This window comes from Melozone crissalis, unplaced genomic scaffold (assembly GCF_028551555.1).
Source record: "Melozone crissalis strain CALT ecotype California unplaced genomic scaffold, PUWL_Pcris_2 ptg000106l_1, whole genome shotgun sequence".
In the NCBI taxonomy this organism is placed as follows: domain Eukaryota; kingdom Metazoa; phylum Chordata; class Aves; order Passeriformes; family Passerellidae; genus Melozone; species Melozone crissalis.
Window position 1 is genome coordinate 249,212 of NW_026535883.1, and position 12,338 is coordinate 261,549.

At 46.9% G+C, this 12,338-nt stretch overlaps 1 protein-coding gene across 2 annotated transcripts in view; it reads right to left on the bottom strand.

Annotated features, from left to right (window-relative positions):
* Positions 1-444: 444 nt before the first annotated feature.
* The window catches only part of INTS9 (integrator complex subunit 9), a 61,174-nt gene continuing 49,280 nt past the window's right edge, over positions 445-12,338 (bottom strand). For both annotated transcript variants that reach the window (XM_054291809.1, XM_054291810.1), the window contains exons 15-17: positions 3,621-3,719; positions 2,533-2,670; positions 445-1,662 (exon numbers count right to left, since the gene is read on the bottom strand). In XM_054291809.1, the coding sequence (XP_054147784.1) occupies positions 1,486-1,662; positions 2,533-2,670; positions 3,621-3,719 (414 nt within the window). In that variant the 3' untranslated portion in view covers positions 445-1,485. The remainder of the gene's footprint in view (positions 1,663-2,532; positions 2,671-3,620; positions 3,720-12,338) is intronic.

Sequence of the window (12,338 nt, forward strand, 5' to 3'; positions counted from 1 at the left end):
GATCAGTGCTGGAGCTGAGGTAACCAGCAGAAAGATGAGTTTATCCCACTGCCTCTCTGGGTTAGGAATAATCCCTTTGGAGTTTATTAAAGTGAAATTATCCCAGTTCTTTTACTCTGTTTCTAAGTGATGCTGAAGCAGCAAAGCTGCAAACCTTGATGAGTATTTAATTCCACTGCCCCAAGTTTTTCCAGGTGATGACACCACTCCTCACACAGGATAAAGGTGTGGGTGCTGGGATCTGCATACCCAACCCAACAGAAATCCTTCCTGGGAATGGGATGGGATGTGGGCATTGCAAAGAGATTTTATGAGAGCTGCTTCACTGCCTGCATCTCCTCAAAGGGATGAACTGGAGGAGCAGCTTCATTTCCCAAAGGTGTCAGGACAAGGATGTGCAATGGGCATGGAGAGGCTTTTATTAACCACAGGATGTGCTCCCTCCTGGGCAGTCTCACTTCGCTTTTTATTTTTTAACACCAAATAAATACAAAACAATCCAATAAAAAGTGAACAGCAGTAAATCTGAGAAATGGGTTGTCTTTAAGAGCAATACTATTGACTGAGGTGAGACCCCAAATATGTGATTTGGGGAGGGAAAAGCCTCCCCAGGTCTACAGATGGCTTTGGATAAATGACTCAGAATTCCATCCAGGATTTGAGATGGGGGGCTGAAAGGACAAGTTTTTGGAAGATAGAAACAAGAGGCACTTAAATCTCAATAGGTTTTTTATGAGCATTAGGAATTTTCCTACTTTACGGACTCCCCTAAGTGTCCCCCTGAGGTGATGGAGGAACCCAGGAGGAACCAGCTGTAGGGAAGGGCCTGGAGCTCCATGGACAGATGTGGATGGAACAGGTGAGGCTGCAGCATCAATAAATACTTGAATTCCTACAGGATAAAGCTTTTCCAAAGTGCCCCTGCTGGTGTGCAGGGAATGGCCAGGCTCTTCCCACTGTTCTCCATGTCCACCAGGCTCCTTTTTTTCCATTTTTATTTGTACAATCTTTGCCTCACCAGCTCTTCTGTCCTTGTGCCAGTGAAGGACACACAGGGAGAAGAGGCAGGGAATGGGATCTGGGGATTGGGAAGAAGCAGTGGGAGGAAAAAGGCCATTGTTTCAATGTTCCTGCAGAGTTCTGGCAGGTGAAGGACTGGGGCAGAGACTGCTGAGGGACACAGGGCAGCAGCAGTTCACCCTGGTGTCAATAAACACTCCAGTTATTTGCTCTGCAGCTCCTGTCTCCTGTGAGATTCCCAGCTCCCAATTTTACACAACAGGAATCTCCTCCAAAGTATTCCAAAACAGCTTAAAAAGAAGATTTAAAAATAGATATTAAAAAATACTCCTTTGCTCCTCCATGAAGGGGAAGGTGGTTTCTGGTCTCTCTGAATCACAAAATTCTCTCTCTTTTTCTCCTTGGACAGCTCCAAGTTGTGCTGCTCCAGGCTCTCTCCTTGCAGAGCCTCCTGATGTCCATGAGCTAAAACTTCTGCAGGAATTTGAGCACCAGGTCCCTCAGTTTGACCCTCAGGGGCTCATCGTTGTCACAGATGATGTGGGTGGAGTCCTCCTCCAGCTGGATCAGGGTCTCAGCCTCCTGCAGCAGCACAATGTGGCCCTTGGCCGTGTCCTCCACCTTGACATCGCTGAATCCGTGCTGGATTTGGGGTGGGAGAGGGAGAGAGAGGGAAATCAGCACAGCTCAGGGAAACTGGGACAGAGGAGAGAGCAGGCACAGGGTGAGGGGGAATTTCATGGAATCACAGATTGGTTTGGCTGGGAAGGGCCTTAAATGTCATCCAGTGCCACCCCCTGACATGGCAGGGACATTTCCACTGTCCCAGGTTCCTCCAAGCCCCGTCCAACCTGGCCTTGGACACTTCCATGGATCCAGGGGCAGCCACAGCTTCTCTGGGAATTCTATTCCAGCCCCTCCCCACCCTCACAGGGAACAATTCCTTCCCAATATCCCATCCATCCCTGCCCTCTGGCAGTGTGCAGCCATTCCCTGTGTCCTGTCCCTCCATCCTCTGTCCCAAATCCCTCTCCAGCTCTCCTGGAGCCCCTTTAGGCACTGGAAGTCTGCAATCCTTTATCTCCTGCAGGTGAGAACAAGACTCCACAGAGCAGCAACCAAATTTGTGCAGCTTCCTCAGGAGGCTACTCCACCACTGGAGATATTTCCAGGATCTGTTCTTCACTTGGTCACCTTCTTACAACTCTTGTGGAAATTTAAAAATGCTTTTGAGACTCCCTCAGCTGCTGAATCCAAAAGTTCTGTGAGACAAATCACCCACCCAAAAGCTCTGCTTCCATGGCAAACAGGAGGGGATCACTGACATGAACCCTGCACAGCAGGACAAGGCTCCACAGGGAACAATTCCCTCTATTCAGATATGGAGGGACACCCTGGAGCACTTTGGCAACTCACTGGCCTTTCTCCATTTCAAGCTGCACTAAAATGATTTCCCCTCTCTCTGAGATGTGCAGAAATCTGCTGGAATCAATCCCACCAAAGGCTCCTCACCTTCTCCAGAGTCTGCACAAACTGGTCCATGGGGATGGAGCCACTCAGCAGAGGCTTCAGAGATTTGCACTCGGGCACATCATCACTCACCCGCTTCCTCTTCTTGCTGGCAGGAGGCTGGGGAGGTTTTGGAGGGAGCTGATGGAAGGGGAAAAAAAAGGATGTAACAGGATGAGAAACAGGCAAATTTCCCACTCTAAAGGATGCAACAGGCTGGGAACAGGGAAATTCAGAGAGAGCAACTACTCAGGGAATGAGAATGTGGCTTAGCTCCAGCCATTTATGAGGACTCTGGCATTTCAAGCCCAGGTCTAAGTTTATTTGGCAGCAGGAATGAGTGGAGAAGGGAGAAATGAGCAACAGCAGCCTCAGACCAATCCCACTGCAGCACCTCCCAGAGCTGCTGAGGGTTTCCATGGTTTGTTTGGGAAGAGGGAGGCAGCCTGTTTGCTGTGCTCTGACAGAAATCCTCACCAACCTTCACATCCCTGACATTTCCACACTGGGCTCTCTGCCCAAGTGTGGGAAGGGCTGCTCAGTGAGGCCCTGCAGGCTGATCTGAGAGAAAGGGGACCTGAGAGAAAGGGGACCTGAGAGAAAGGGGACCAGGGCAGGTCCCTGGACATCACCTCCTCCTGCAGGGCACTCATGCCAGGAATTCCAGTGCCAGCCTGAAGGAGGTGGCAGGAAGGGAGAGGAGAGATGTACAACCTCCAGGGAAACTGAGGGCAGATGGTCCCTTCCCCAGCCTCATGTCCCAGGCCATCTCTCTCCCCTAACCCTTGGTCCTGAGAGGTTGATGATGCTGTTCCTGACTCTGGAAGGCAGCAGGGTGATCTGTAGCCTCTCTTCAGGAATTATCTCACTTCCCCATTCATCTCAGCCAGGCACATGGCCAAGGAAAAGAGGGCAGAGAGATTTATTTGCATCCCACTGCCTGCTCTGGGTGTAATTCCTCACCTGCACATGCCAGGGCAAAGCCTCTGCCAAGGGCTCTGCCCCAGAGGGAAGGAGCTGCAGGAGGGCTCCTGGATGGCAGGAAAAGCCAGAGTTAAGGATATTTTTCTCCTTTTCCCAATAAACTGTACCTGCAGCACGTGCTTGTTGTCCTTAGTATGCAGCACAGCAGAAACTGTTGCCAAGGAAATACCAGGCTTGATCTCCAAGGGCACGAGGGAATCTGCAAGCTGAAGCAAAAGGAGATTTTGTTCCGCAAGTGATCAGCTCAAAATGTGCATGAACCCAGCTGTGAGATAAATTGGCAGTGTGGTATTTTTAAACATGGGCTAATGAACTGTAAACACAAAGCCACTGATAGACTGAGAGCTCCTCGGACCTGCCCAGCCTCCTTCCAGCTCCCAAAATCATGGATTTCACACCAGGAGCAGAGCAGCACGAGGTTTGCAGGAACCAGGGCTGGTCTCAAAAACCATAATAAACACAGAGAACCCTTGTGTGAACAGACAATTGGTTCATTAATAATTTTAGTTAGTAAAACTCGTGGTCTAATCCAGCATTATTATGTTTGTGATGCTGATGGACAATGAAAAATCAAAGTGAGTTTCCTTTCAGTTCCTGACTGCAGAATATCTGGAATAAGAGCTGTTTGTCCTTAAAACCCCAATGTTTTCAATCAACCCACTGTTGATTAGTTTGAAATTATTCCAACAATGCTGCACAAAACCCTTTCCACTGCCTTTTTATATAATTCTTCCCTGAAAGACATAAAATCTAATTTTGGCTTGGAGTTTGGATCTGACACTGCTGGCAGTGCCTGGGTGGGCAGTGCTGCACCTGCTGAGACCAGAGGAAGTTGGCCAGTTGGGAAGAACCTCTTCCAGCCACTTTTCCAAAGGAATTCTGCAGAAAACAGTGCTCATGAATGGAGGAAATTATTCCCTTTTCCTCTCCAAGGAAATGCAAAGTGCCAGAATGCCCAATCCTTTTGCCATGAAACCACTAAGAGGGTTTTTCTGTTGGTTTCAATGGTGGCAAAGTCCTTTTAATAAGTTCTACAAATCTCACCTGCCACTGTTGAAGCTGCAGGAACATTTTGAGAGCAGCTCTTTGGAATAAAGCAGTTGGTGTGTTGGAAAAACACGGGCTGCATTAAAAATCCCTAAATTCTGTCCGTATTCAGCTGTGGTGAAATGGAGCAATTCATCTCACTGTAACTCTGGGACTCTGTTCAAGATCTTTAAAGCAGGCAAATTGAATACAGCCTTTATGGTTTGTTGTTGAAGGCAAAGAGAATGAAAATATAATGACAATCATTGCTTCAGATTTCTCCTGGGATCTAAAACCAGCAGCACTTGCAGCAGTGAGTTCTGCTGCCCTCCCAGTGGTTGAAGGCACTTTCCATCCCAAGCACCTTCCTGAGGAGGATCGATACAAACCAGGCTCTGATGGAGAGCAAAATGACAAATCCTGTCAAGAGAAAGATCCTTAAAGAACAGGGAGTGGCTTGGAACCAAAGTCTTCTCCTGCCACTGAAGTATTTTGCTATTAACAGCTCTACAGGTTTTAAACAGGCTAAACAGCAACACTTGGATTATTTACAGTCAGAAGGACAGTAGGACAGGCATTCATTTTGATTTCCTCCCCAGCTCACAGCCCTCTCCATGTGGCAGCCAATCCTTTTATTACAGAAACTCAGTGACCCAAAGCAAAAAGGTCATTTAATCACATCCAGTAATTCACCCAGCAAGGCCAGGCAGCGCTGCTCCACTCCTTTCAAGTGACCTCCTGCACACACAAATCACAGAACTCCTCCAGAATGCTGCATTAAAGAAATCCTTTTCACAGAGGCAGCAAGTCTTGTCTGAACTCCAAGCTATGGCAACTCCACTGTTTCCCCTCACAAATGGTTTCAAACTTTAATTCTCCTGGCAGCCAGGAAGCCGTGTCTCATTTCAAGGTTGAATTTGTCCAACTTGCAGTGGCTGGCTCTTGTTGTGCCTTTGTGTGTGAGATTGAAAAGCCCCCCACCAAGCAGGAATAAATGAGTCTTCCTTCCAGTCATTATCCCCAGCCCAGTGTCACATGCTGGCACCAGGAAAGCCACCAAAGCAGGGACACTGAGATCTAACAGCACATTAATCAGTCCCCTGCCCATGGATGAGCACTTGGACTGCCTTAGGAGAAATCTGGGGGGGATGTGTGCACTATTTCAGTTTTCAGCTTGGGATGTTCTCCTCCTGTGATCAGAGCTGCCTGCCCATGCTAAAGCAGAGGAAAGATATTTTTACCATGAAGTCTTTCCAGTAGGGTGGCATTTCCCACCCCAAAAGAGGATTTGACACACACCCTGTGAGCACAAACACTGCTGTTGGCCAAATTACAGATATTGATAAAGAACAATGTGGGTTAAGTCACTCTTAAAACCCTCCTAGAGATTTCAATGGGGACAACTCTCGCCAGCTTTTGTCCTCAGTCACCAGCCAAAAATCCCCTGGTTGGCAATGAGGGGCTGAACAACCCCTGAGGGTGGGACCTGAAACTTCACAGTAAAAATAAAATGAGGCTGAATAATCAGTGAATAAAATCAGGGCAGGACCAGACTTCCAGCACACATGGTCTTGGTTCTCTGGAGGATTCTCCCAAGGACAGACATGCTGGATGTACAACAGCATTTTAACATCCCAATTCCAGTAATTTCTTCTTAGATTTTTGGGACACCTCCCCAAACTCCTCTCTTTTCCCTTTTCACCTCTGGCTTACACTGCAGAGGATGCAGGAAGGCTGACCCAGCAGGGAGAGGCAAAGTTTGGGCTGAGTGAGGTGAGCTGGATATGGAGAACAAGCAGGAGCACAGCAAAGTGACCAGCAGTTAAAATCCCCTGAAACTGTAGGATCTGAAATCACTGATGTGTACATTAGATCACAGCATGTGTATTTAGAAAGGGGCCCTGCTGCGTTTTTACATCATTAAATGTGTTTTCCAGATTTTCAAACTCAAATTTTCAGATGCATAAATGTGGGAACTCCGCATTAAAGATGGGATCAAAGCAGAGAAGCAGATGGGAAACCCCAGACTGAGGATTCCTCTGGCAGTCCTGAGGTGGGGAAAGCTCTGGTTCAAGGAAAAAGATTCCCAGGGAACTCCTGGGCTGCTGCTGCAATTCCTGAAGGGCCATTAATGAAACTCCCAGTTTTTTTAATGACCTCAGCACAGAATGAGGAGTGGTGTTCAGAAAGGTCCCACTGCAGTTTGTAGGGCACCTTTAACAGAAAACAGGACCAGGCTGTGAGAGAGGAAAAACTCAAAGACAAGAATTGGAGTGAGAAAACCAAGATGATATTCAATAGCACAAAATGAAGGCCAAGGATGGGGCTAATACTGAGAATTTCTGCTGTGGGCTGGCAGCTGCTGCAAAGGACAGAGGTGAAGGGTTCAGGTTTATTAGTCCATCCCAGGAGAGTCACAAATGTGACATGGCCATGAAAAAGGGTAAATGCCAGCCCAGAAAGTATCAGGTAATTCTTTCTGAGATGAGCCATCACACTTTACATTGGGCCTGGCAAGATTTCATCTGAACTACTTGTAAATTGTGGGTAATTTCAGTTCAAGTAAGAGATTCTGAAGGGTAAAATAAGGCAGGAGGAGCTGTCTTGTAAGGGAAAACTAAATATCTTGGCTTGTTTAGCCTGGCAAAAAAGAAAGCCAAAGGGAGAATTTGATTATTCCACATAAACACCACAGGGAAAATACCAACAAAAGGGAAAATGTATTTATGCCCAAACATGATGTTAGGAATAAATGTGTGCAGGCCAGCAGTGAGTATGTGTAGGCTGGAAATTAGGATGTTTTTGGCCATCAGAGACAGTGGGGGCTTGAACAGCATCTATTGGGAACAGCAGGGGCAAAAGTCTCTGCAATTTGAAATCTTACAGTTTTTGGAAGCACATTATAAACACTGTTGGTAACTGCAGCTGGGTTCTGGCCACGTGAGCCCTCAGGGCACTTCCATTTCTAGGTGGGAATGATGGAATACAGCCTTGGAGCTTGCTGGGTATGAAGTAATTCCCACCCAGATCCCTGAATAGGGTGGAATTTGTATGGGACAAAAAAAATATCCCCTGGCAATTATCAGAGAAGCCTAAGGATTTTAAAATCTGCCTGAGTTCAGAGAAAGCCCTGGAGGTCACTCCTGCAGAGGTGTTTATTGTAACTACTCCTCAGCAAAACCTGCATGGAGAACCTGCCCCATCCTCCATCTCTCCACTCCCCTGCTCCTCACACACACCAAATCCAGCTTCTGGGTGCAGGAAAGCATCTTTAGTAGGACAAAAATTGCTTCAAAGCTGTGCAGCAGCCTTTTCACAAACAGGGAGGATCTGTAGAGTCAGTATTATAAGCAGAATGAAAACTATGGTCTTTGCCATGTCACTTAAATTTGGATGGTGGTGTCTGGAGAGAAGGAAAATTTCCCTTACCTCTTACTTCCTTGCCTCCTCTTATCACTTATTTTTTAAAGTATTTTAATTACTGATGTATTAATTATTTAAGTACCAGCAGCTCTGATGGCCAGGTCAGACACAGGAGGAGTCTCCAACAGATCCAGCCTTGGTTTCACAGCTAAACCAGGGGCCAGGAGCAGGAATTGTGCAAGTATCAGAACCTTCAGAGGGACAAAAAAATGTGGGGTCAAACACAAGGGGTGGAAGGAGAACTGAAATGTGCCTGTGCATTTGTGACCAGCAGGCACAGGGAACAAGGCACAGGCACACTGCAGGCAGGATGGAAATTGGGGAATTTTGCTTCTGAGACCTAAAGGAACAAAGGCTTTTCCAGCAGAGAACAGCCCAGAAATGAAGGGCATCTGTGGGATCATTAGTGGGTGATCTGACTCAGGCCCTGTTGGGCTTTCAGCCTCACATTTGACACAATCCAAGGGTTTTAATTCAGCTGCTGAGTTACCCCCAACTTCACAGAGCTGTCACTTGCTGGGGGTCTCCCACAGCTCTCTCTGGAGCAGATTTTAAAGTCTCATTAACTTCAGTGGAGAAAGAACCCCACCATGAATATCTAAAGATTTTGCAATTATCACTTGCAAAAGTGATCTTGGCTTTGGGCTTCCACAGAGCCCAAATTTTTTCATCCACCGAAGAAATAAAAAAGCCTGGGGTGCACTCTGCAGTTTTGAGCAATGGATTAAAGCTTTTCTTTTCCATGGGCATGTTCCACATGCAGCTACTGGACCAGGGCTCCAGATCAGCAGGAGGACCCTTGTCCCCAAACCAGAAAGACACCAGCCACCCACCCGGGAATAATCCTGGGTGGCATTCCAAGCACCAGAACTCACTCTGACCACTCAGCACTAACTCTAACCACTGGTTTTGCCAATCCTGTGCCAAAAAAGCAGTTTAAGGAGTATTTAAGGAGTGCAATGAAGGAGATTTATGGGTGTTTAATGAAGCTCTTCCCCAGGAGCCTGGGAGCAGGCAGGGAGCAGTTGTTTGAGGAACTTTAAAAAGAATGGTGGAAAACAGAACCAGCAGAGGCAGAAATTAGGCTTGGATTTGAATGAAAAATGACAGGTAGGGGAAGCAAGGACATGAAATATCTTCAAAGTAAAGGCAGTAAAGCTTGCAGACGCAAGAGATGAGTCATTTGAAAGACATAAAAACTGCATAAATCAAAATATTCAAAATATAGTAACCATTTTATGGGTCAGAATGTCAAGTCAGAATGGGATGTTGTTGTTGAAGCTGACTGGGAAGAGAGAGCTGAGTGCCTGCCTAGAAAAGTGTTATCTTACAGCCAGCCATCAAAAATGAAAGGAAAAACAAACCTAGACATTAACACAGGCAGGCAAAGGCAGGCTGGAAGCAGAAGAGCAGATCTGAGTTCCACCTGACTAAAGAGGACAACCTGTGGGTAAGACCAAACACAGAAAAGGTACAGCAACAAAAAAAGGCAAAGGAAATGAAGGATAACACATTCCAAGCACAATAAAAAGAGAGGAGGAAGGAGGAGAACTCTCTCAGGCTGAATGGCCCGGAGAGAAGAGACACCAGAGGGAGGTGGGAGACGTTTCTAAGGAGAAAATAAAAGCTGCACTGAGCTCTGCTGAGGTAAATCAGGGGGATTTATCAGCACTGGTTCTGGCTTTGTGTGAGGGAAGTTGGTAAAAACAGGGAAAGAACAATTTTGGTGGAATGTCAGAAGGTGAGGTCCAACTCAGAGAGAGACCCCAGGCAATTCTGCAGTGAGCTGGGAGCTGGGGCAGGGCTGAGCAGCAGAAGCAAATAGGTTCTATTTCACTTAAACAGGTTCTATTTCATTTAACCAGGTTGTATTTCATTTTACCAGGTTGTATTTCACTTACTTCTTGTGAGGCTACAGCACACTGAACCCAGGGGGAATAGTTAGGGAAAAAGGAACACGGAGGTCAGAGACTGGATAATGTGGGGTCACCAAAATGAGCTGAGGGTGGGAAGAAGGACAGAATTCAAAACTCAGTCCCTGAAACACAGAAGGAAGTTGGAAGGGTCAGGTAAAAGTCAGGAAAAGGAGTCAAGATGAAACCTCCATAATTGTGATGGCTAGGAAAGAAAATACTGCAGAGAAAATAATAATACTCCTAATTCTTCTCCACAGTATTTTCTGATAATTTCACTTGGTGTCAGGCTGTGCCTTGGACACTGACACTCTCCTGACTGGGCTGTGTCCTGAAGAACACAAAATGGAGTATCTGAGGAGCACAGAGCCCTGAGTGAAGTGTCAGCTGCAGGCACCGAGTGATCCGCACCATTGTTCAGCTGTAATTAAACTGGAGGCACTTTATTTGCTCAGACACTACTGTTTAATTTTATCTGTTTGCTCCAGAAGGTGTTTTCCATTTTCCCATCTTTCTCCTGTGAGCAAACAATGCCTAACCAATTTCCAGGAAGCAGTCTTTTTTTATAATTTTTTTTTTTTTAAAGTGAAAGGCAGATGCTGAGAAGAAATTATTTAAAGTGTAAAGGTTTGCACAATCTCTGGAAGAGCCATTCCAGCCTGATGCCTTGGGACTGTTAAAAACTCTCTCCAAACAAAGGCTGCTGTGAGTGTAAATCTCATTATCATACAACAGGCCTGCCTGACCAGCCTTTGCTCCTTGCTGAGGTGATTGAAATATAGACAAGGTCCAGCAGTAAAAAAGTAAATTTCCATTAGTCTGACAGGCCAGGATCTGAATCACTGCAGGTTTTGGGAAGGAAATTTCACTCTACCACAGCATCAGCCTGCACTGAGTGGAGCCACACTGAGCAACCCTTTGGTTTTCAAAGTATCCAGGCAGAACTTTGAGCTGGGAAAGGGACTGGGGATGTCAGGAGGGGGGTCTGGTCAGGATTTCATTGTAGCAGCCATTATTTTATGTGACTTTCAGGTTTACTTCACACACAAATCCCAGCCCTGCAGCACATCTAGCAATCACTGGTTTTTCCAGCGTGGATTTCATCATTCCATTTCAGGCTAACATGGTTTTGACAAATAACAAGCCACTGCAAGGTTTCTAGGAGCTGTAAAATGCCCTTTTCAATTGCCACTTGAGCCTGCACAGAACCCCAGGGCTGGTGGGAGCCCATATTAAACAAATGCCCTTTCCTTGCACTACAGAAATTCCTATATTCAGAAACCCTAAACTACTGAAAAGGGAACATTAAGCAGCAAATACTCCCACACCAGGGAGCCCCATCCATCAAGTCTGAAATCTGTCTTGCACAACCCACTCAGCACAAGGGGAAGCTGCATCCATTTTTTACCAGGACCATGCAGTTCCCTTAAAAAGAAGGAGCAAGATCCTTTTTTTGGAGGATGATTTGCACGTCTTGGAGCTGAGGAATGGCATCCTGTTAACAGTCTTGAAGCACAGCCTGGCTCTCAGGAGCCTTTTCAGGAGCATCACCACAGACCAAGCAGCTTTTGCAACGAGTTGTAAAGAGCAGCTTTGGAACCAGGGAAATCCCAGAATGGACTGGGTTGGGAGGAACCTTAAATCTCACCCGGTGCCACCCCCTGTCACAGGCAGGGACACCTTCCACTATCCCAGGCTGCTCCAAGCCCCATCCAGCCTGACTTTGGTCAGTTCCAGGGATCCAGAGGCAGCCACAGCTTCTCTGGGAATTCTATTCCAGGGCCTCCCCACCCTCATAGGGAAGATTTTATCCCCAATATCCCATCCAACCCTGCCCTGTGGCAATGGGAGCAATTCCCCCTTGTCCTGGCACTCCACCCCTCATCCAAGGTCCCTCTCCAGCTTTCCTGGAGTCCCCTTCAGGTGCTGAAAGGTCACTCCAGAGCCTTCCCAGGCTGAACAATCAGCCTGAAGAACCCCTGGATATGGACAATCACAAGATATTTCTCCTCCCTGAGCGTGGATAGCTCTGAAATTAGGACTGTTGTGTGAATATAACTGGATTTTAGTTGTTAGGGGAGGAGTAAAAAAGGCCATTTCTGTCCTTTTTCCAGATTTCTGCTGGATTTCTCTAAGTTAAAGGGAATGAAACAGAAACCAGCTGCTTTTCCCAGGTTGGTGAAGCCCCATTCCCTGCAGAGCATCCTCCCTCCCAGCAGCTTTGGGAAGGGCAGGAGAGCTGGAATCCAATCCCCTCTGAGGCTGACACAAGGGACAGCCTCTCACCCCTGCTCCACCTCAGAGTTTAGGTAGAAACCCAAAGCCTCAGTGGGATTTGAATAATCAGTGAGCCCCAAGCTGGCTCCCTGCACTCTGAACTCAGGATTGGTTTCATGCTGGTGAATTGAAGCCAAGTTTCACCAGTCTTAGGTTTAATAGGATCCAATAAATATGTAAATTTCC